We start from the raw sequence: 20,181 nt of genomic DNA, 5'->3' as shown, positions 1-20,181 counted from the left end.
TTTGCAGTTTAATAGCGATAACAAGACTCGCTCATCCCAGTTGTGCCTAAATGTAATAATTTTATGCACGAATTGTGATTTTTTTATTTTTTTTTGAACCCTCTGGAGCTTTACACTCACACTGCGTCTTGAGAGCAGATCTAAGGAATTAATTCACTATTTCTCTTTCATCTCTTCCCTCCATGCAACGGATCACATGTCTTTACTTCCTGAACACAGAGGCCTGTATCTCTCCTCGCTCCTGCAGGTGTGTCGCCCTCCACTTTGCAGCTCACCTTTTTTTTTTTTTTCTGGAGGAGCTATCTCGCTATTTCCTCCAACCAAAGCTTCGGCTTATCTTCCGATTTCCCAACATCACTCCAACCCCCCTTTGGCCTGTTCTTTTTTTTCTCATCACCTGCCTTCTTCTTTTACAGCACACACACACAGACACACACACACCTCCTCCTTTCTATAACACAAAGGGGCGCCCGCCCTCCCCCCCGCCCCACACCTCTGCGTCTTATCACACCTCCAGCACTCGTCCTCGCTGCTCTCGCCCTCAAATCTCAACACACCACTTCAGCCACTTTCATCTGAGGCCCGAGACAGACGCACAGAGGCCGCTCCTCCTCCTCCTCCTCCTCCTCCTCCTCCTCCTCATCTTTCTTCCTCTCGGTTCGTCTCACACCTCTCTCTTTCCTTGCCTCCCTTGTCATTTCGTTCTCTCCCTCGGTTTTTAAATGTCCGCCTCCCCCTCCGTCACGTCCCCTTCACCCCACCCACCAGCAGCATGTCCGGCAAATTCAGTACTTTTCTTGAGTGGGAGGTGCAGATCCAGACTTTTGTGTGTTGATAAATCTAAATCAAGGCTGACAAAAGGCTCGTGCCAAGTGGGCTGGAGACACCGGGGTCACTGGGGAAAACAGGAATGTTTACACACTAACGCAGGCTGATGACGTCCCCTGCTGCTCGCAAAGCACCGGGATAATTTCACTCCGGCAAAATACCTGTGGGAGCCGTGCGGAGCTGCTTCTCAGGACGACTTTCAGCCAATCAGAGCGGCGTCGAGGGAGCGAGGAAGCAGGCGAGTGCGTTAATTACCGCAATGATTTCCTGTGAGAAGCAGGCTGTGTTTGAGTTGTGTGTGTGTGAGCGCGTGTGAGTGTGTGAATCTACAGAATATATACGCTCCATCATGCCGGGAGGAGAGCGCAGCATCAATCAGTGCCCCCTTGTCTCCTGAAGAGATTAAATAAGATGCACTGCACAAAGTGATGACTCATCGCTCATTTTTTTCTGTCACTTTGGCCGTCACCTTAAGTTGTGCGGCGCCGGCGCTGCGATGACAGACACCTCACAGGGCGTCCTCTCGACGACGCAAACTTGCCGGCACCCTATTTTGAAAGCTTGAAAACGCAATACATCACATCCTATTTTCACTTTTCTGCTTTTGTCCCCGAGGAGCTTTACTTTATGTAACAGGGATCCGGTTTCTATAGTAACACAAACGTTCACTGTGTTTTCTGCTTTGTGGACGAGCAGAAAGCAGATTTAAAGTTTCACCAGATCGCTGAAACAACGTCAAACCGTCTGACTGCAACCAGCTGCTTCACACAAGCAGGAGGTGAAGGACAGTGTGCGACTTAAACACACAACATGTTACACAACATCCTGTATCCGGGCAGCTTTCACTAGATTAAAACACACCTTTGTTTTATTGATCTAACTGTACGTATTGAAGCTGATCCATCCATCAAGTCTTCTGCAAACTCTTTCTTTTATTAAGCAATTTATTTATTTAATGGTTACACAATATGTTAATTACTCTCAAGGTTCTCACCTTCAGAGTAATTATCTTATTGTGTATTAATGACTTGGGTGTTACACACCATTAGACGTATTAACTCACTCATTTCATTTAGAGGCAGATTCAATACGACAGAAGTTATTATGAATGATATACATTCTAACTGTTTTTATTGTAATTAAGATAAAGATTTTAAACAGTTATCTAAAACAAACTGGACAAACTTCTCTTCAGTTCTGGGATGAAATGCATCAATAATTACACTTTCAAGTTGCACTTCTGATTTTCATTTTACTTCATTTACATTTGATATCAAAACATTGCTTTGCTCTAAATCATGCTTATTTTTTACATAGTTGTCATGTAGTCAACCTGAGCCCTGATTTCATGGCTTTTATTATATTTGGGGGATCTTTAAGTCACACTAGCGTTGTCCTGTCGTGCAACAATAACGCTCTTTATTCTGCTGCTATACATCACATACATACATTTGATTGTGTGTGTGTGTGTGTGTGTAGATATTTGACAACAATGATGTCAACAGGCAGCCTTTGAAGGGTTAAATAAGCGGCTCAAAGTTAATCTCGTCTAAATATTAAAACGCAGAGACGTCCATCTTCAGAGATGAATAATTGCACAGAGCTGAGAACACACACGCTCACGCCTTCACTTATCACAATGTGCGATCTGTAAATGATGAATAAGGTCCATTCCAACACTAAACTAAACAACAGATAGATTTATCCATCTTTATCTCCGGTCCGCTGCGCGCAGGCAACGCGTGAGTGATTGTTGTGTGTGTGACAACAGAAGCTGAGCCGTCTGCTGGACTCTAATTGATTCCATAAAGAGACAGGTATCACCAGAGAGCAGCGCGGTGACTCATTCCAGAGACAAGAGGCCCTGAGATGCACTCACACACACACACACACACACACACACACACACACACTCACACACACACACACACTCACACAGCCAGCAATCATGGCTGAGTGTGTGTGTGTGCCTAAATACTAAATGTGCAAAATACAATGTACGCTTCGGTCACATCAGAATAATTATTCCCTCTGCAAATATGTGTCCGAGTGAAGCAGGTTCAGCTGGGAGAACACACACACACACACACACACACACACACACACACACACACACACACACACACACACACACGCACACACATCTCCCTTTAGCTCTGTTCTAAAGCTAAACAGTAATAAACTAAGTTTCCAGTCGTGCATCTTGTTGGATTGAGTTTAGTTCCATCAGGACTTCTTAATGTCTTGAACAGGTGGCGCTGAGTCCTCTCCATGCAACAGCTTTCCAGTGACTTTGGATGTGTTTACAGGACATGGTGTTACATTTATTCTACTGTAAGTGACCACCGGCGTCCATCTGGGAGAGCGAGCGGCTTCATTACGATGAAGGAAGCGTCGGCGCTTTCAAATGTGCGACAACTTCATTAGAAGTGTCTCATTAAGAGAGGAGACTTTCTTAAATACTGCAGACACACACTGGAAATATTACTCTTCCACTTAAGAAAAAGGCCATTTGTACATGAAATCTTAAATGTCTCTCCTTAACAGACATTAAGATGGTGTTAAAGCGACACCAAAACCAAACAAGGACCACGAAGCGGATTCCTCGTCTCCATATGGCACAAGGCTTCTGGGGAGCATTTTAGTTTATGGATGTGTAATGTCCTCAAAACATTCCTTGTGAGTTTGATGGATATACTTATGGTTTAATTTAGAGACCAAGTCCTGAGTTATCAGAGCTCTTGTGTTTATACAGTAAGACGTTGCCGATTGACAAATAAAATCCTCTGAGGTTCGACGCTGCAATGCAGATGTAGCTGGACTTGATGGATGTCCTACAGTATCTGCAGTATTCATGAGCACTTACAGGTTCGTGCACAGAGATGTGGAACCCAAATAGCAAAAAGAAAAACACGGGCAGAAGGGAGTGAACGAGAAATATCTAGAAATATGGAGCTCGTGCCGCCCTGCAGTTCACATGAATCACTGGAGAGCACGATGTCAGCCGACGCCGATCGTCTCTCCTTCTCTGCTTTCCCTCTCTTGTCATGCAGCGACTCTCCTGTGGCCTGAAGCCCCGCAGGAACCCCAACGTTCCCCCATCCAGCGACCTCCCGGCCCTCCGGCTCCCAGCTCCCCGTCAGCCCGGTCGCTTCCACACTGGGAGCAGCTCACAGGGGATGAAGAGGAGGAGAGGTTAAGAGAGGAAGACCTGCTGTTATGCATGATGCATAGGTGCATGTAAAGTGTGTGTGTGTGTGTGAATATCTTCTCAATCCTTTCGTGAGGCTGAGCAATGGCTACGTGGGATCCCTCGCGACTAGCTTTATATCTACCTGTGAGAAATTCTCTGAAATGGTGTTTACTTCTCAGGTTGTTGAATAGTTCATGAAGTCCAGGAGAGGACGTTCGCTTCATTTGTTGAGTTCACAAACTGTTGTGTGTCTGCAGCACACTGACACTGATCCAAGAGGAGGCGTGCATGAGCAACAAAGGATGAAATGCGATGCAGAATTAAAAGTGTTTCTTTGGTCTGCTTCATATTGTCTTTAAATGGACGGACCTAACGCGTATGTTCATTACTTCAGTGGACGCTGTTGTGAAGTTGTTTTTAGCTTTCTCTGAAACTTTAGCAAAGCGGCTCCGTCCTCATAATCAACCTGAACGATGAGCGAAGCTGTTAAAGCCCCCACAGTTCAGTGTTTTCATTATTTCTAACAAACCCTCTGATGCGCTCGCACCCCCCACATATGTAAATGCTAAACTTTGTAATTACTACAAGATGTCATGCTATCAAATCTTTGATCACGCAAATGACAACTGGAGGCGTTTTAGTCGAGGAAACCTGGGAATACAGCGAAGATGAAAGCGTGAAAGCAGAAACAGGTGAAAGATGCCACGGAGCAGGATCTTTGTGAGATAAAAAAAAATAGCTTGAGGCGCTACTGAACATAAAACCTCTGCTTGCGTGTGTGTATTTTGTGTGTGGGAACAAAACAACACTCTTTGGTCCTCACACTGGTGGCGATACACATTTTAGCGGGGGGGAAATAAATCAATGAAATTCTAAATAAAGTTCCTCTGAAGTTTATTCCAGATTAGCATCTGCCATCCGATGTCACTGCAGAACGGGACTTTTCCCAGTCATCCTCTCTGCTATTGAGTTAAGATGCAAATGAGTCCGGCGGCGTGCCGCTCCAGACGCAGGCCAGCGGGAGGCTTCATCATGACAAAGCACACCAGAAATCATTCGACAAAGATGCAAGCCCTGACTCTCCTGCACACTGTTCAAACCTCTGCTTCACCCACTCGCTCCGGCTCCCTCTCTCCTGTTTCCCTCCCTCGTTCCCGTCACATTAACTGAAGGCATTTAGTCTGTGCGGAATCTTGCCGCAGTACTCTCTCTGAATGCTAATGTGCCGGGCTGATGTGGGTCAGGACTTAATCCTGTAGAAATGATTATCGCTGCGCGGCTGGAACTTCTCCTGTAGGATATCATTACCATTCTGTACTTTTCCACCGCGCCGCAATCATTCCCACTAAGGAAAGCACATCACTGCGGAGAAACTGGAACAATCAAAATGAAAATGATATGTTGCGGCATCCAACTGGGGAATATTCTTTCTCTTTCTGTCTGCATTGGCATATTGTGTGTGTGCGTGTGTGCAGATATGTGTGTGAGTGCATGTGGCCGTGTGTGGACACTCGATGTGTATCCACTCTTATACAAGTTGTGATATCACTAGAACGGACAAACTGTGAGTACCTTCCCTTGTTTTTTTACATTAGAGTGTAGCTCCACTACTTCAGGACCAAAACAAATCAGCGACAACTTTGAGGACGACAACTTCTTGTGTGTTACGAGTGAGAGCGGTCAGAAAGTGAATTAGCAGCTCTTGCCGCTCCCTCGTTACCATCTCCGAGGTGCCCTTAAGCAAGGCCCTCAAACCCGACGGACACCCCCGAGGAGTGCTGCAGGCGTCTCGCGCTCAATCTTCCCCGTTAAATAAAGGTGTGAAAAAAAACTGCTAACATTAGCTCGGTCCGCTAGTTTAGCTGCCCTGCTTTTGGCGTGGTGTCACAGCGATGCGGTGTCTTCATTGGCTGACGCGGTGACTCACGGTCCCACAGGAGGATCTGAAGGATGTGGCTGTGGTGAAAGATGTGAAGGATAAACGGACAATCCATCAAACAATAGCTATGATTCATTTATCAGGCACAGCAGTGTGCATCTGATTGCATTTGTCTTTTCTATTCTGGTGCGTGTGTGTGTGTGTGTGTGCTCACCAGGTGAAAAGCCAAGCTACCTGCAGAGCATGGGGAATCTGGGTAATGGAAAAGGGAAAAGGAAATACCTTTTGTTGTATTGGAAATAGCATGAGTGCATGCATGAACAACCACACAGAAGAAGAAGAGAGAGACAGAAAGAGGCAAAGACAGCGTGCTGATGCAACGTCCTGAAGGAAAAACACAATCCCATGTGGACGGACGCTCGCTGCCGTCACCCTCAGGTTTCTGAAGAGCTGCTGAGAAGCCGGGCTACTTAAAAAAATGGGCAAAGCGGTGGATTGCTAGTAGAGCTAATAGACCAGGTGACGCAGCCGAGCAGACAGCTAGCAGACAGCTAGCAGACAGCTAGCAGACAGCTAGCAGCTGCTAGGGCACGCACATGTCCCTTAAAGGGGCCACGCCTTTATTTATGATTAACTTGAAGTCAGCTGTTGAGTTGAGTAGGATTAAAACGGGCTAATAACAAATATTAGCTCTCGAGACCTAAAGTCAGTGTGTGAAATACGGCGGTCTGACCCCCTAAAAGAGTCTCTAAATCACAGGACAATCATTTCTCACTTGTAAATGTCACTAAGATATATTTTAAAAGCTTTTTTAAGCCGTTTCCATCATTCAAACTGCACAACGTTTGTGAAAAAGAAAATGAATTAGTGAATGTGAGAGAGGATAAATGACGCAGGAAGCCAAACAAGTCTTCCACAGCGACAGCGCGCACACAGTTTTTCTTCTTCCAGGCAGTAAACATTCAGTTTATTTCTGCTGTAAAATTGGCAATTAACACGATGGGTCGATAGAGATTGACTCACTTTTGGAGCCTCAAGTGGCGATTTAAAGAACTGCAGGTTTGGCTTCATTCCCCAGCAACTGAAATTGCTGCAGCGAGAAAAAAAAAATACATTTCTCCCTCCTTCAAACATCCACTGAGCATGAACCACAATCATAAAGCGAGGTCCAGCTTATTACAGATGTGCTTACTCTTAAATTACTTTCAATGTAATCATCATTCACCTCGAAGAGTAAGACGCATCGTGGGGATGAAACACAATCTATTTTTAATACTCCCAGGTAAAAGTGAACTCTGACACATTTTTCTCAGATGAGGGTTGAGAAGAAAAGTATAAATAATGACTACTTATTCACCACTTAAGGTTTTAGCGGGCAAAGAGAAAGCTCAAACTTTACTCTAATGACAGTAAAGAACAGATAAATTGAATGTTTGATGGAGCTGGTGAGAGAAAAATAAAGGCGGCCGTCGAGGAGCAAAGAGTGCGATGAAGAGGAACGCCACGGACGAGTGGAAGTGACAGATTTCTGGTGAAACAAGGCGCGATCTGGACGGGCCTGTTCCTGGCGACGGGAACACGAGACGAGGTCAAAGGTCGGCTGCACTCGCACATACGTAAAGGTGACTAATCTTCTCAGTTCCCAGTTAGAGGCAAAGGGTTTGTAATGGGCCTCTCCAGCCTCACTCTGTGATCGAGTTCCCTTTAGCCGCACATTACGCCGCACTCGATCCACAGCTGCTCTCGGTCCGCCTCGCTCTTAAAGGTCAAAGCAGAAACTGCCAACACACAAAAGGTCATGTTATCTCTAATAGGGGAGAGCGCATGCGATTACAGAAAGCCACCGCGCAGGGGACGAGTTAAGTAAGAGAAGGAGAGAAAAGGAGATTAAAATAGAAGCAAGTGAGTAGAATGAAGTTTCATGCTTGATAGTTATTGTCTGCCTCGCTACCTCACATGGAAAAGGCCACGCTTCCATCCGAGCTGATAATTAAATGCACAGACGAGTACAAAAGAAGGAGCCGAGATAGAGGACGGGGAACGAAGTAGAAATACCCAGACGACAATGCTCTCTTCCAAACAGAGCGCTCAATTATTTGTTTTAATCATTTTTAACAAGCTGGCGAGTACTGTGGTTACAGCTATAAGGAGAGAACAATGTGAGTGCCTCTCAGCGAGTCATTTAAAATACAAATAAAATCAATAAATAATTTAAATTCAGAGTGTTTGCATTGTAAGTGGCATTTTTAAATTAACTTTTTACCCAGATTTTGCATTAAGTATAGCACAAGAAAAAACAGATGATCCCTATATCTACAAAGCCCACACACACCATCAACCGACAAGTGGAAGTGAGCAGGATTAACGTGAAAGAGTCCAACTCCAACACTCTCGGCTGGCTGCGAGCCGCCCGGACCGCCGCGCCCCGACAGAGCGCTCCGACGCCAGCAGGCGACGCCGGACAGATGGCGAGCGCTCGGCAGGAATTTAAAGAACGTCTCGTCAGAGTGTTGAGATGTACAGAGACAGAAACCTGAGAGGGAGAAGTGTGTGACATCGTCTTTCAGGTCACTGTCAGACCCGGAGGAACGTCTTCAACATATACGTTAAGTCCCAACAAACATGGCTACTTACACGGCACATTATATTACATCTATATAAACTCAAGGGCGTTAGATTTAGCAGGCATACACATGATGACATAGCATAACCATATGCACACAAGCTAACTAACTAACTGACGATCTGAGAGGCAGAAATGAACTGAGGAGCCAAACCATGATGAGCTTTATTGACTGTTAGAAGGATTTTAAAGGGGATCCTGTCTCCTAATGTTAGTAGTTGGTTAAAAGGTGGCTGTTGTTCAGATATACCTGAACAAATAAACCAATGCCGGGGTAGAAAACGTCCCCTTGAAGACATTTTACGCTCTGTCTCACTGTAAGGCTCATCACAAGAACGCTTTCGGCGGTTCTCTTATATAACACTGTGATGACGATGATGATGATGCTGATTATGATGATGCAGCACTTGGGTTAAGGGTCTATTTAGTATTCTAAATAGACCCTTAACCCAAGTGGGTTAAGGGTCTATTTAGAATACTAAATAGAGAACTTTCTGTTTTGGTTTGAATCAAGCGAAGGCATGATTGCAAATGCCCGACTGCACGAACATGTCTGCAGAAACATGGAGTACATGCAGAGAGACAGAGGCTGCACACATGAGGCAGAATAGCTCCCTGTTAGCGCCGTTAGCATGCCGGACACATGAAGCTCATGCACGTGAGGGAGGACAGGTATTTAAAATAAAAGACATAAGTGAAAGCAACGCCGATTGTGTCTGGTTTAGTAACATCGACATCATCCATGTGAGGAGAGGCACGAACAACAGGAAGCTGCAGTTCAGAGATAGTTACCGACCAGCTCGCCCGCGTTGTCGCAGTCTGCAGGCCGGAGCTTAAGACCTCGAGGAAGCCGGCTTTTATCAACAGCGATCCATACTCTTAATGTCGCATAAACATTGAGCCGCTGAGATCAATGTTGGCTCAGGATCCGCCAGTTAAGTGGTATTAATGACAGCCTGAATGTGTTGTTGTGACATGTGGAGAACGCTATTAGCCCGCAGGAACGGCAGAGCTGCAGGACGGATCACATATGTTGATCGGCGGCTGAATCTGGATCAGTATCAACGCTAATATGTAAGTGATTCACATTACAGTGGATTGTCCTGGTCGTTAGGACACAACATGCTCACTTTGACCCCACAATTCATCTTCCCAGGTGTTTCTCCACATACAAAATGTGAGAGAATGCAAAAATAAAATCAAATCATGAGCTGTTTCTTCATCAGCGTCATGTCAAAACGTTCCTCACAGTCATGCTGCCGGGCTGTGTGCTACCCCGCTGTGCAGAAAACATAAACCAATTAGCTTTCATTGGGCTAAAAAGAGCAGTGGAAGTGGATTAGTATTCGATATTGGCAGATATCCTGAGTTGAGGTAATCGTGAGCGGCTGTAATTGTTTTCCTCTCCACATCGAGAGAGGAGAGCAAACCCAGATGAAGCTAACATGTAGCCTCAGCACGATGACGCCTCGCGTGGTTGAATCCCAAAGCTTTTCGGTGTTTCCCAGAGCAGGACGAAGGGTTTCTGCTCCGCTCGGCAGCGGAGGGACGCGACCAGTCGGATACTCTGTCGGCGCACACACTTGATTTTACTAACTCACCCAGTGGAAGTCTCCATTGACCTTTAGCATGAATACTTGTTTCCTTGCTCAGAACGAGGACTGTGTATTTCATCTGTGGCAGTCAGTGATGTTTTGAAGCGGCTGTTTCACCTCCAGTGTGAAGAGGAGGAACGACCCAACACCACGCTGACGAACAACACCACAACACAAACTGTGTAATGAACTGTTTCCGTTTCGCTTTGGTCGTTTATAAAACAAATGCTCGCTGTCAGTAAAGTGGAAAAGCCTAAAGCAAGCTGATAAAGGAAGAAGAAAGCTCTGCAATGATGTGCTCACGACACGCAACAGTAAGTGTGCACCCACACACACATGAAACACACAAACCCAGCTGCACGCTTATTGCCTGGTAACACAAGAAGGTTTGTCCCTTGTGTTTCCAAAGGGGGTAATCATTGCCATGGAGGGTAGTTATTAGGTAAAGTACAGCTGGTATTTAAAAAGCCTGTTCTTACATTGTTTAATGCTTAGTAATAACACATGTCAGAGGCCGAGGACAGGAGGAAAGGAAGGAAGGAAATGAGCGGTAGGAGGAAAGAGCAGAGGAATTAGAGACTGCAAGACGAGGCTGAAATAGCTAAAGGAAATTATCCTTTAACCGGGCAAATTAGAAGAAGAAAACATGTAAAAGTTTCTTTTTATATCAAAATGATCAGCTTCTCTTCCATCCTGAACATCAACTAGAAAAACTTTGTGAACTAAAAGCAAACAAATCTCTTTTCAGCTGGCTATGCTACCCCCCCCCCCCCTCCCCTCCACCACACACACACACACTAACATTGAACTCCTTTTCTTTAAAATCAGCAACAGCCAATCATAGCCAATCCGACGACAATGTTTATGGTAATGACAAAATGGAAGATAATTATCCACCTAAAACTGTGCGTTTATTCATACAATTATGCAAATGACGCACAAACCACTTCTACAGCGCCGCTGCTGCGCTGCAGTAGGTTTCTACTGTAGGACGTGTGAGTGACTGCTGCGTGGAGGGAGGAAGAGAGGGAGCGCGAGGGCGAGAGAAGAGGACTGGCAGATGAAGAGAGCGGGGGAGAGAGAGAGAGAAAGAAGAAAGACGAAGATAGAGAAAGTCCATTAACACACTTGTAAATGAGTCTCAGCTATTTACCCCACGCTGGGCCTCTCGAATTACTGACTGTGTTCAGGATGCAGATTGCAGATGGCAATTAAAGATGAACCGTGTGCACACACACACACACACACACACACACACACACACACACACACGCCGATGTGAGCGTGCACACGCTCTCCCGAAGGCAGCGGTTCGGTGCAGATCTACTGATCTCCATAGCAACATTGACTGCCGTGGGCGATGGTGACATCATGAAGATTGATTGTCATGAGAGAGAAAAAGAAAGGAACAGTGTGCAGCAGAAAGAGGGCAGCTGTGATGGAAGGTGTGAGCGGCGGCGGAGCGACGGAGCCGCGACGGAGCCGCGACCTCCGGGCCGGAGGTCACGAGGCGCCGCAGCCGGAACGCCAAAACACAGCCAGCGTGGAGGGATGGAGATGGAGGGATGTAGATGGAGATGGATGGATGGAGATGGAGAGATGGATGGATGGAGGGATTGAGATGGAGGGATGGAGAGATGGAGAGATGGAGAGATGGAGATGGAGGGATGGCGATGGAGAGATGGAGATGGAGATGGATGGAGAGATGGAGATGGAGAGATGGAGGGATTGAGATGGAGAGATGGAGGGATGGAGATGGAGGGATGGAGATGGAGAGATGGAGATGGAGGGATTGAGATGGAGAGATGGAGATGGAGAGATGGAGATGGAGAGATGGAGATGGAGGGATGAGATGGAGGGATGGAGATGGATGTACGGAGGGATGGAGAGATGGAGATGGAGGGATCGAGATGGAGATGGAGATGGAGATGGAGGGATGGAGATGGAGGGATGGAGACGGAGGGATGGAGATGGAGGGATGGAGATGGAGGGATGGAGATGGAGATGGAGGGATGGAGATGGAGATGCGAGATGCTCTCTGTGGTTCATCTGCTCTCTGTGGTTCCTCTGCTCTCCTGTTCATCCTCCTCCTCCTCCTCTGGTCCTCTCCTCGGCCTCCTTATCTCTTTCCCTCCTCATCCTCCTCTCAGCCCTCCGTTCTTCTCTCTTCACGCCGCCGCTCTCTCTCTCCTGCTCTCTCTTTTCCTTCACTCTCCTCCAACGCCTGGTGTGGCGTGCTGACTAACTCCAGCGTCCAGATGCAGCTCCTCGCAGGCCGGAAACATCAGAGAAATGAAGTTTAGAAGTTCTGTTTTCCTTTTTTTTTTTTGCGCTCTCTCTCTCTCTTTTTTTTCTCCACCCTGCCTCGTTTTTTTTTTTTTTTGGCACTTGTTTTTCTTCATTTTTCTGTTACGTAAGACAGACAGAAGTGGAGCAAGCTTCAAAGTGAATGGCAAAGCCGCCTTTTCCCCTGCTCGCTTTGGTGTTCATGCATGTCATTCCAGTGCCAGCCCCCCCCCCTCTCCTCCAACAACCTTCCACTTCCCTCCATCTCTTTTCTTTCCTCACTTCTCCATCGTTCCTCCATCATTTCTCATTACTGTACATCCATCCATCTTCTATATCGGGGCAGTTACTCTCTTCTCGCTGCTCTCCCTGTCTACAGTCTGGACGTCAAGCGGCTCTTCTGGATGACATCCGCTCACCTTGACCAAACAGAAGTGACAGTGACCGGAGGAAGAGCATCTCAGAGCAGAGGCTCTCTAAAAAAAGAAGGAAGCGCGTCTCATTATGTCTGCCTCGTCCTCCTGTCGGCCCTTGTTGTATCAAACACAGTGTGATGCCGGGATGAGTGGGATGCTCCTTCCCTTTGATTACCTGTCAGGGAGCCTGAGCATCAAAGGCGGACGAGGTAAAAGCTACCATTACCTAAATCATCTCTCTTTAAAAGACATGCTTTGGCTTAAAAGGTGGAGAACGTCTTACCGGTGACTGATTTAACACAACTGCTCTGAGCGGCCCGGATAACGGCTGTGTTATAAATACTGACACACACACACACACACACACGGACATGATTGACAAAACTGCATATGCACTCTGACGGCGAGCATAAAGTTGAGCTCGGGCCAGAGAGACGAAGCAGATCTGTTGCCCTTGTTGTGGGCGGACCTCATGGACCTGACACACCAAACAGAAAGTGCTGACAAAAAACCCACTGATGCGTCGCCTCGCATCACCTCGCGTCTTCTAAGTAGCACTTAACATACAGCAGAGGCTGCAGGAGGCAATCTTGCCAACGTGCATGCGCGATTTTTGGCTGTGCGCGACAGGAAGACGGACAAAAAGAAACCTGTTTGAGTTCACAACACGGCGCTAATAAGATGTCTTCAAATAAACCCTCGTGAAGCAGGCGTCCTGCCTCCTGGACTCATGAAGCACACCGGTTTAATACACAAGCAGATTTAACTTAAATTAAATGCAACACAAGTCAAATCCTTTGCAGACTAAGTGGGGTACGAATTGAGGGATGTGTCTGATGTGAAGTTGGCACTCTCGCTGCGAAAGTTTTGCTTTGCTTTGCATTGCTGTTGTGTGCTGCCAGTGGAAGAAGTGAAAGGAAGAAGAAGAAAAAACAACAACTAAGGAGAAACCGCACCAAATGGATGAATTCACTGATTTGCTGGGCCGAGCACCCAGTCAGACAGCTCTTTTCTAAGCGACCGCCTTTGCCGCCAACTTGCTGAATCGGCTTAACGGCCACTGATAAGGTCTATTAAAACCAACGGGGCCGGACGCGCCGCTAAAACTGCAGCTGCTCAAAGGCAGCGGGCTGACAGTCCGATGTCAGCCCGCTGCTGCCTCCTCGCAGGAATAATAACCAGCGGCCCGGTTCTGACTCCACAATGTGTTCACACCTCTCTCGCATCTTCTTACCGGCCTTACTGGCCGCGGTGAGTAATGTCAAGGCGGCAATAAACGAGCAGCTGCACGCGATGCACAGCGAGGCGTCTGTCTGCCGGCTACGTGGAGCCGCTTCTGTCTCGGCCTCGGTGTGTTTTCTGGTCCCTCCACCTCGCTCCCGCTCCTGTTCGGCATGTGTAGAGGTGCTGTTAGTTCATTTATCATCCAGCGGGCTGCAGCTCTCAGCCCCCGGACTCAGTGATTAATGACGACCGTTCACACACTTAAACATTTAGCTTTGTTTCGCTGACACGCTGGTTACCATATCGGCCGCCGCGGCTTACTTAACGCTGAGTCGCTGTGGAACGGAAACCAAACTGAAAGACGACACTCTTTTTTCCCCTTTTGCATCTGCAGCGTGACCTTTAAGGTCTGGGTTTCTCTTTCTGTGTTGCAATGTAAATATGTGATCCATCACATATGCACACACAACGACACGGACAGTTAGGAAAGGGCATCGTGACCCATCTGTACTTGGTTTATTAGAAATTCAAATAGATTTCACGTCAATAAATGAGCAACGTGACTGTTTCAGAGCACTGAGCCTCTTGTCTTCTCATGGACATCTTTCTTTCATGCAGATCCCGGCTGAAAAAGAGCATAAACGTGACAGGATGAAGAGCATAATTTAGTGACCCTGTGTTGACCTTCATCAACTCTTCAGAGCGATGTCAATGTCAGTTTCCCTTCTCCACGTGAAGGTTGACATGCTTGGTGGAACAGAGACGGCGATCTTCAAGAAGAAGAGAAGAGAAAAGAGGAGACAATGAAGTGTTAACCACTTCAGCAGCCGTTGGGAAATCAGTAGGCCGACATCCGCAATGACAAAGCCTCAAATCTCCAAGCAAGCAGAGGTCAATATGTGAAGCGGGGAGGAGAGGAGAGAGGTGCGGGATAAAAGGATATAGGAACAGATATAAAATAAAATAAGGCAGGGAGCGAGTAAAAACCTGGAAAAGTGAGTTGTTATAGGTTTACAGAGTGTGCTTCAACGGCATATCTCACGTTCAAATGACAAAAGTCAAAGCTACAATAGTAGAATACACACACACACTGCAAATTAGCTTTGGCTATAAATGCCGTGGTGTGTGTCACTGGTTTATGCTGCATACTTGTCCCTATACAAATACACATTAAATAAATGCCCCGTCTTTATTGCTGGTGCCTCTGACTGCTTAACTAACGCGCTTAGACAAAGTCATAGCAACATGCAACTAAAATAGAAAGATATGCACAATAAAGTGAGAGAGCTGGTTATAATAAACACAAAGCAGCAGCTTCTGAATAGTCTCACTCATTCACCGTTATGAAATGAAAGGTTTTGTGACATAACTGACTATTAGCATCTTAGCCAGTTATGCGTTAATCAGTAACTTCGCCACAGTAATATAGTCATATAAAGAATAGCATAACTACTTACTTTCAATACCAAGTAATCCATAAAGTAATAGTACTTTTTAAAGGAGTAACACATGCGTTTTACTGAGTATGTAGCCCAACGCCGTCACAAGCTATTAGCTGGCTCTGCGTCTGTTAGCATGCTAGCTTGCTAGCTTTTAAAGAGCCTACTAAAGATGACATGAAAACCATTCTGCATCTTTCTGGGAGCAGTTTATACTCTGTGTCATACTATATTTAAAAAAGGCTGGGATGGTGTGAAACAGCTGATATAATATATTCTTACATTTCAGACTCTCTGGATCGCTTTTTGCCCAAAACATTTTTGCAAAAGTTTGCCGAAGTTGAACTCTGCTTGAAAGCCCTGCATGGATTTACTCCTAATCCACTCGGAGCGATTCCATTGCAATGAAAAAAAGCACAAAAAAAGATGTTGTTTGGTGTCTCTTGGCCAGCAGATGTTTCCTAAATGCAGAAGGAGGAAGATGGAGGTAGTAAGACAGACACACACCGCCTCCTCTGAGCTGTTCAAAAACATATCGCTGAAACACCAAGACGACCAGGAACGTCAGCATCTTTGAGTGGAAGTCTCCTGCAGATGTGTGTGTGTGTGTTGAAGTAAATAGAAATAAGACTCATCATCTTCTGGCCACTGTTGGGTCCTGCTCTCTGAAATAATTGATTCTAATTCCTTTCCACCAGAGTGCACCCGTCTGCTGGCTTTGGGGGACAGTAAAGTCCTCTATCAGTTACAATTATCCCCCAGTCACAGGGAACCGCGCCGCCAGTGACCTCCTCCCACCCTCGGGTGCTTCAGGGGCCGTTGACAAATGTGCATGTGTGTGTGTGTGTGTGTGTGTGTGTGTGTTTGTGACGAAGAGGGAGAGCGGAGCGCCGCGTCAGCGTGAGTTTATTCCCTCCGGGACGGCGACTCCATGACGAATCATCCCGAGGGAACAAACACCGAGTCAGCGAGGCCGCGCGCGAGTGTGCGTTTGAATTTGTGACTTTGTGTGATGTGTGTGGCTCACTGTAAGCGAGCGTGTTTGTGACACAGACCCAAATTCAAACCCCAAAATATGAATCATGCTATATATATATATATTCTGGAGACTCACCACGGGGGGACAGCACTGAATCTGGGATTAAGAGATCCAAACCATCGGACACAAACTTGATTTGGTGTCTTTTGACAACTGAAAATTGTAAATTTGTCAGAAAGCGATATATTTGCGATGGAAAAGGTCTTTTCACTCTGAACAGTCCCTCGTACCTGAAGCCCTGAGGCCTGCTCAACGAGCTGCACATCATCTGGAGCTGTGGGATTATGGCCCCTCAGATGAAGATAACCCAGTGGCAGAGATATGCTGGAGACCTTTGGCTGGCAGAAGATGGGACACTGACAAGACCCCCCCCCCCCCAAACCCCTCATCATCTGTTTCTCTCCACAACACCCTCATGCTTTTGAACACCGTTGTTTCTCGCTTTCAGTGTAGTTACCTTTGTGTCCTCTCTGCTGCGTCCTCGATGACTTCCTGCTACATACCGGTGAGAGTTTATGTAACATATGTGTTTTATTGATGTCCGTGTGTGTGTGTGTGTGTGTGTGTGTGTGTGTGTTGTGTAAAGCTGGCTGTTATGGCGGCTGCCTGAGAGCTGCACTGGTTGCGGCAGCAGAGGAGATAAAGTGGGGCTGTGTTTCCTGGCAGTGTTGCAGATTTATCTCTCTGCTTACGGCTCTGATTTTACTGCCCATCCACAAGCCTGCACTGGATCCTCTCTCTCTCTCTCTCTCTCTCTCTCTCTCTCTCTCTCTCTCTCTCTCTCTCTCTCTCTCTCTCTCTTGCCATAAGGGACCAGCCTCTCTCTGTGCACGCTCTGGCTACCATAAATCTGCCATGTTGCTCCATAAAGCTGCTTAGGGCATGACTCAACAAATATTAAGGAAGAGGAGAATAAATAAATAAAAGCAGAATAGAAACTCTCGTCTGGAGGGAGAGACAACTTTTCTGCACACAAAATGGAGCCCGGCTGTAAAATATTTACCTCGGTGTCTCTGGGCTTCAGACACTCTTCTGGGAGAGAGGAGGCTCGCTGCACAACATCACACACATCTCTCCTTCACTTCCTGGCTTTGACTATCTGAGTGCCACGGCAGCGTCAGGCCCTCGTGCACCATTAGAGGGGAACTCCACTGCTTTCACATATCAAGGCCTGTTATTTGTGTCTAATTAGCCGGTTTTATAATGTCTTCTATGGCTACGGGGGCGGTTTGTCAAAAGCTAACCCTCACCCGGGTTACCAGGGCTGGGGCCTCCAGACAACCTGCATTTCAAACCGGGAACGCGGCGTCTGAAAAGCATCTATTGGATTTCGTCATGAGAAATGAAAGAGCGACTGTTTTTTGGAGCTAAACTGGGACCAAAAGTCAGGATTATCTCACTCTCTTCTGCAGCGATTTAGACGATTCTTCTTCTCGTCGCCTCCAAGTATCAAAAGCTAAAGAACCTCAGTAGTAGCACTAAATCACTCCGCGGTGTTAAGTGCATGAAACACATGAAAAGACAAACCGTTCATGAGAGAGAATTGTCGGAGAGGCGTTGAATAATTGCTAGAAAGCTCGCTTGAACGAGACAAAGCTTTTCTTTACAATCCCAGCGACATCAAGACAAAGACTCAAATAGCTGAAGGCTGCGTTGTGCGACGCGCTCATGCATGAGTGTGAGTACGCCGACATGCGAGGCCGCGCTTTCAGTTTACCAACAGCCCCAATTCCTCACTCTTGATCGGCCGACCGTGGAGGCGTTTTCAATGAACTACCTGGATTCTGACGCCATCAGACACCAGACAAAAGGTAACCTCCTGGCCAATCACTGCACCTTCTTTTGTCTCTGGCCCCGCCCTCCTCTCTCTCTCTCTCTCTCTCTCTGTCACACACACACTCATCCCAGACCTCGGCTTCGCCACGACAGACACGCAAGCCATTCATGGAGCGGCGGGCGCCATGTGGACGGCGGGCTGTGCCCAGAAACCAAGCAATATGCTGCCTCAGAAGAAACGGAAAAAAAAAAAAATCACTCACTCGCGCACGCGTGCACACATGGTCGGCCCATCGCGACCCCACGTCAAAGAAGACAAACAACGGCGAGTGAAAGCAGCCGCCTTTCCATGTGGCGAGCCAGCGTATGGAACCCCGGCGCCATATGGGCTCTTCATTGTTGACAAAACAGCCTCGGGGACATTAGCACCCACCATTTGCATATATGGAAAACACTTTAACAATTGTTTGATCCTTTTTTTGCCGTTTCTGCAGCGAATAAAAGTGCCATCATCAATCTGCGTTCGGCGCCCGGAGGCGTGTTGGAGAGGATTTGTAAAGTCATCCATTTCCTGTCATTTGGAAATGACACAGATAGCACCGACTGCAGCTGGAGGAAATCCCATGATGCTCTTACCTAGCTGCAGCTCCATGTTGTTAATCTTGTTTTCCGAGGGAAACAGGATCTTTGGCGGCTTGTCGGTCAAAGGAGCTGCAAAGGAGGAAAAGACTATTTAAATATAGCGTCACACCAGACAAATGAACAATACAGGCAGGCAGTCTTTGAAGAAGAATAGTGAGGATTTATTCAGATTTAGCTATTTTTAGTGCGTTCCCAATATACTTCTTGCACTTCACAGTGTTTTTCTTTGCGTCCCCCTCTGCCTCACAGATATGTTCAACGCAGAGCTCGGATAGAAGTTTCCTCTTCAGCGTTCCCTCTCTGTCTGTCCTCATTGCTCTTCCTCTTCCTCTCCCATCAGACACTTTGCTCTCTGGTGTCGCTACACCTTTGGGTTTCGTTCATCTGACCTACTTCTGATCATAAATGAATCACCGCTGCGCCGGGAACAAACCGCCATTCAATCTGCATGAGCGTCGAGTGGAGTTAGTGTGTGTGTGTGTGTGTGTGTGTGTGTGTGTGTGTGTGAGGGAGGGGGCGCAGCTGATGCTCTAATGATGCTAATCATCCATACGGTGGATGTCAGACCTCCCGCTGAAGTCGCCCCTCTGGGGAGCGACAGAACAAGCCGGCGCTTCATTGTGGTTAAAAGCATTTGTGTGTTCTGTCTCTCGGGTCAAAGGTCAGGAGAACAGGAAGAGGTGTTACACACACACGGCTGGAGAGTAGCACAAAGCCAGACAAACGAACGGGTTGTGTCTATTTGTTGGAAGCTGGAGAGCAAGACTTTTACGTGTTAATTAATGAAGAAACTTGAAATCCAGTGGAAGGATTAAACCCGCTCACCTTCAGCGTGAAGACGACAATGTTTGTGTATTTACTCTCACGAGATACACAAGACACTGCATGAGCACGACTTCATATTTATATTGTATTTCTATGCTTTGTCCTCTCTCACAGCAACGTCCTGACTCACATATTTAAAGTTTGATCCCTCTGTGAGCTGCTGCAGCGGCGCAGACACACGTTTTATCTCTGCTCATGAGCACTTCAACAGCCTGCCAGAGCCTCACATGTCACACAAAGAGACTTATTCACTGCATGATTCAATCATGCCGGGCACAAACTGTGTCCAAGTACTGTGAGAAGAAGAAGAAGAAGAAGAAGAAGAAGAAGAAGAAGAAGAAGAAGAAGAAGAAGAAGAAAGCTCACAGTATTTTATTGTCTTTCAAAACAAACTGCAATTACATGTTTTTTGCTCA

General features: G+C 46.7%; 1 protein-coding gene across 2 annotated transcripts in view; it reads right to left on the bottom strand.

The window, feature by feature from the left end:
- Nucleotides 1-20,181, bottom strand: part of il1rapl1a (interleukin 1 receptor accessory protein-like 1a) — a 140,111-nt gene that overhangs the window by 25,990 nt on the left and 93,940 nt on the right. For both annotated transcript variants that reach the window (XM_068571855.1, XM_068571856.1), the window contains exon 6: nt 18,935-19,009. In XM_068571855.1, coding sequence (XP_068427956.1) covers nt 18,935-19,009 — 75 coding nt within the window. The remainder of the gene's footprint in view (nt 1-18,934; nt 19,010-20,181) is intronic.

Source organism: Clinocottus analis, unplaced genomic scaffold (genome assembly GCF_023055335.1).
Source record: "Clinocottus analis isolate CAN_PGR_092001 unplaced genomic scaffold, fCliAna1.0.p SCAF_12, whole genome shotgun sequence".
NCBI lineage: Eukaryota > Metazoa > Chordata > Actinopteri > Perciformes > Cottidae > Clinocottus > Clinocottus analis.
Note: the sequence above shows the minus strand (reverse complement) of the source record. Positions and strands in the feature narration are given on the sequence as shown.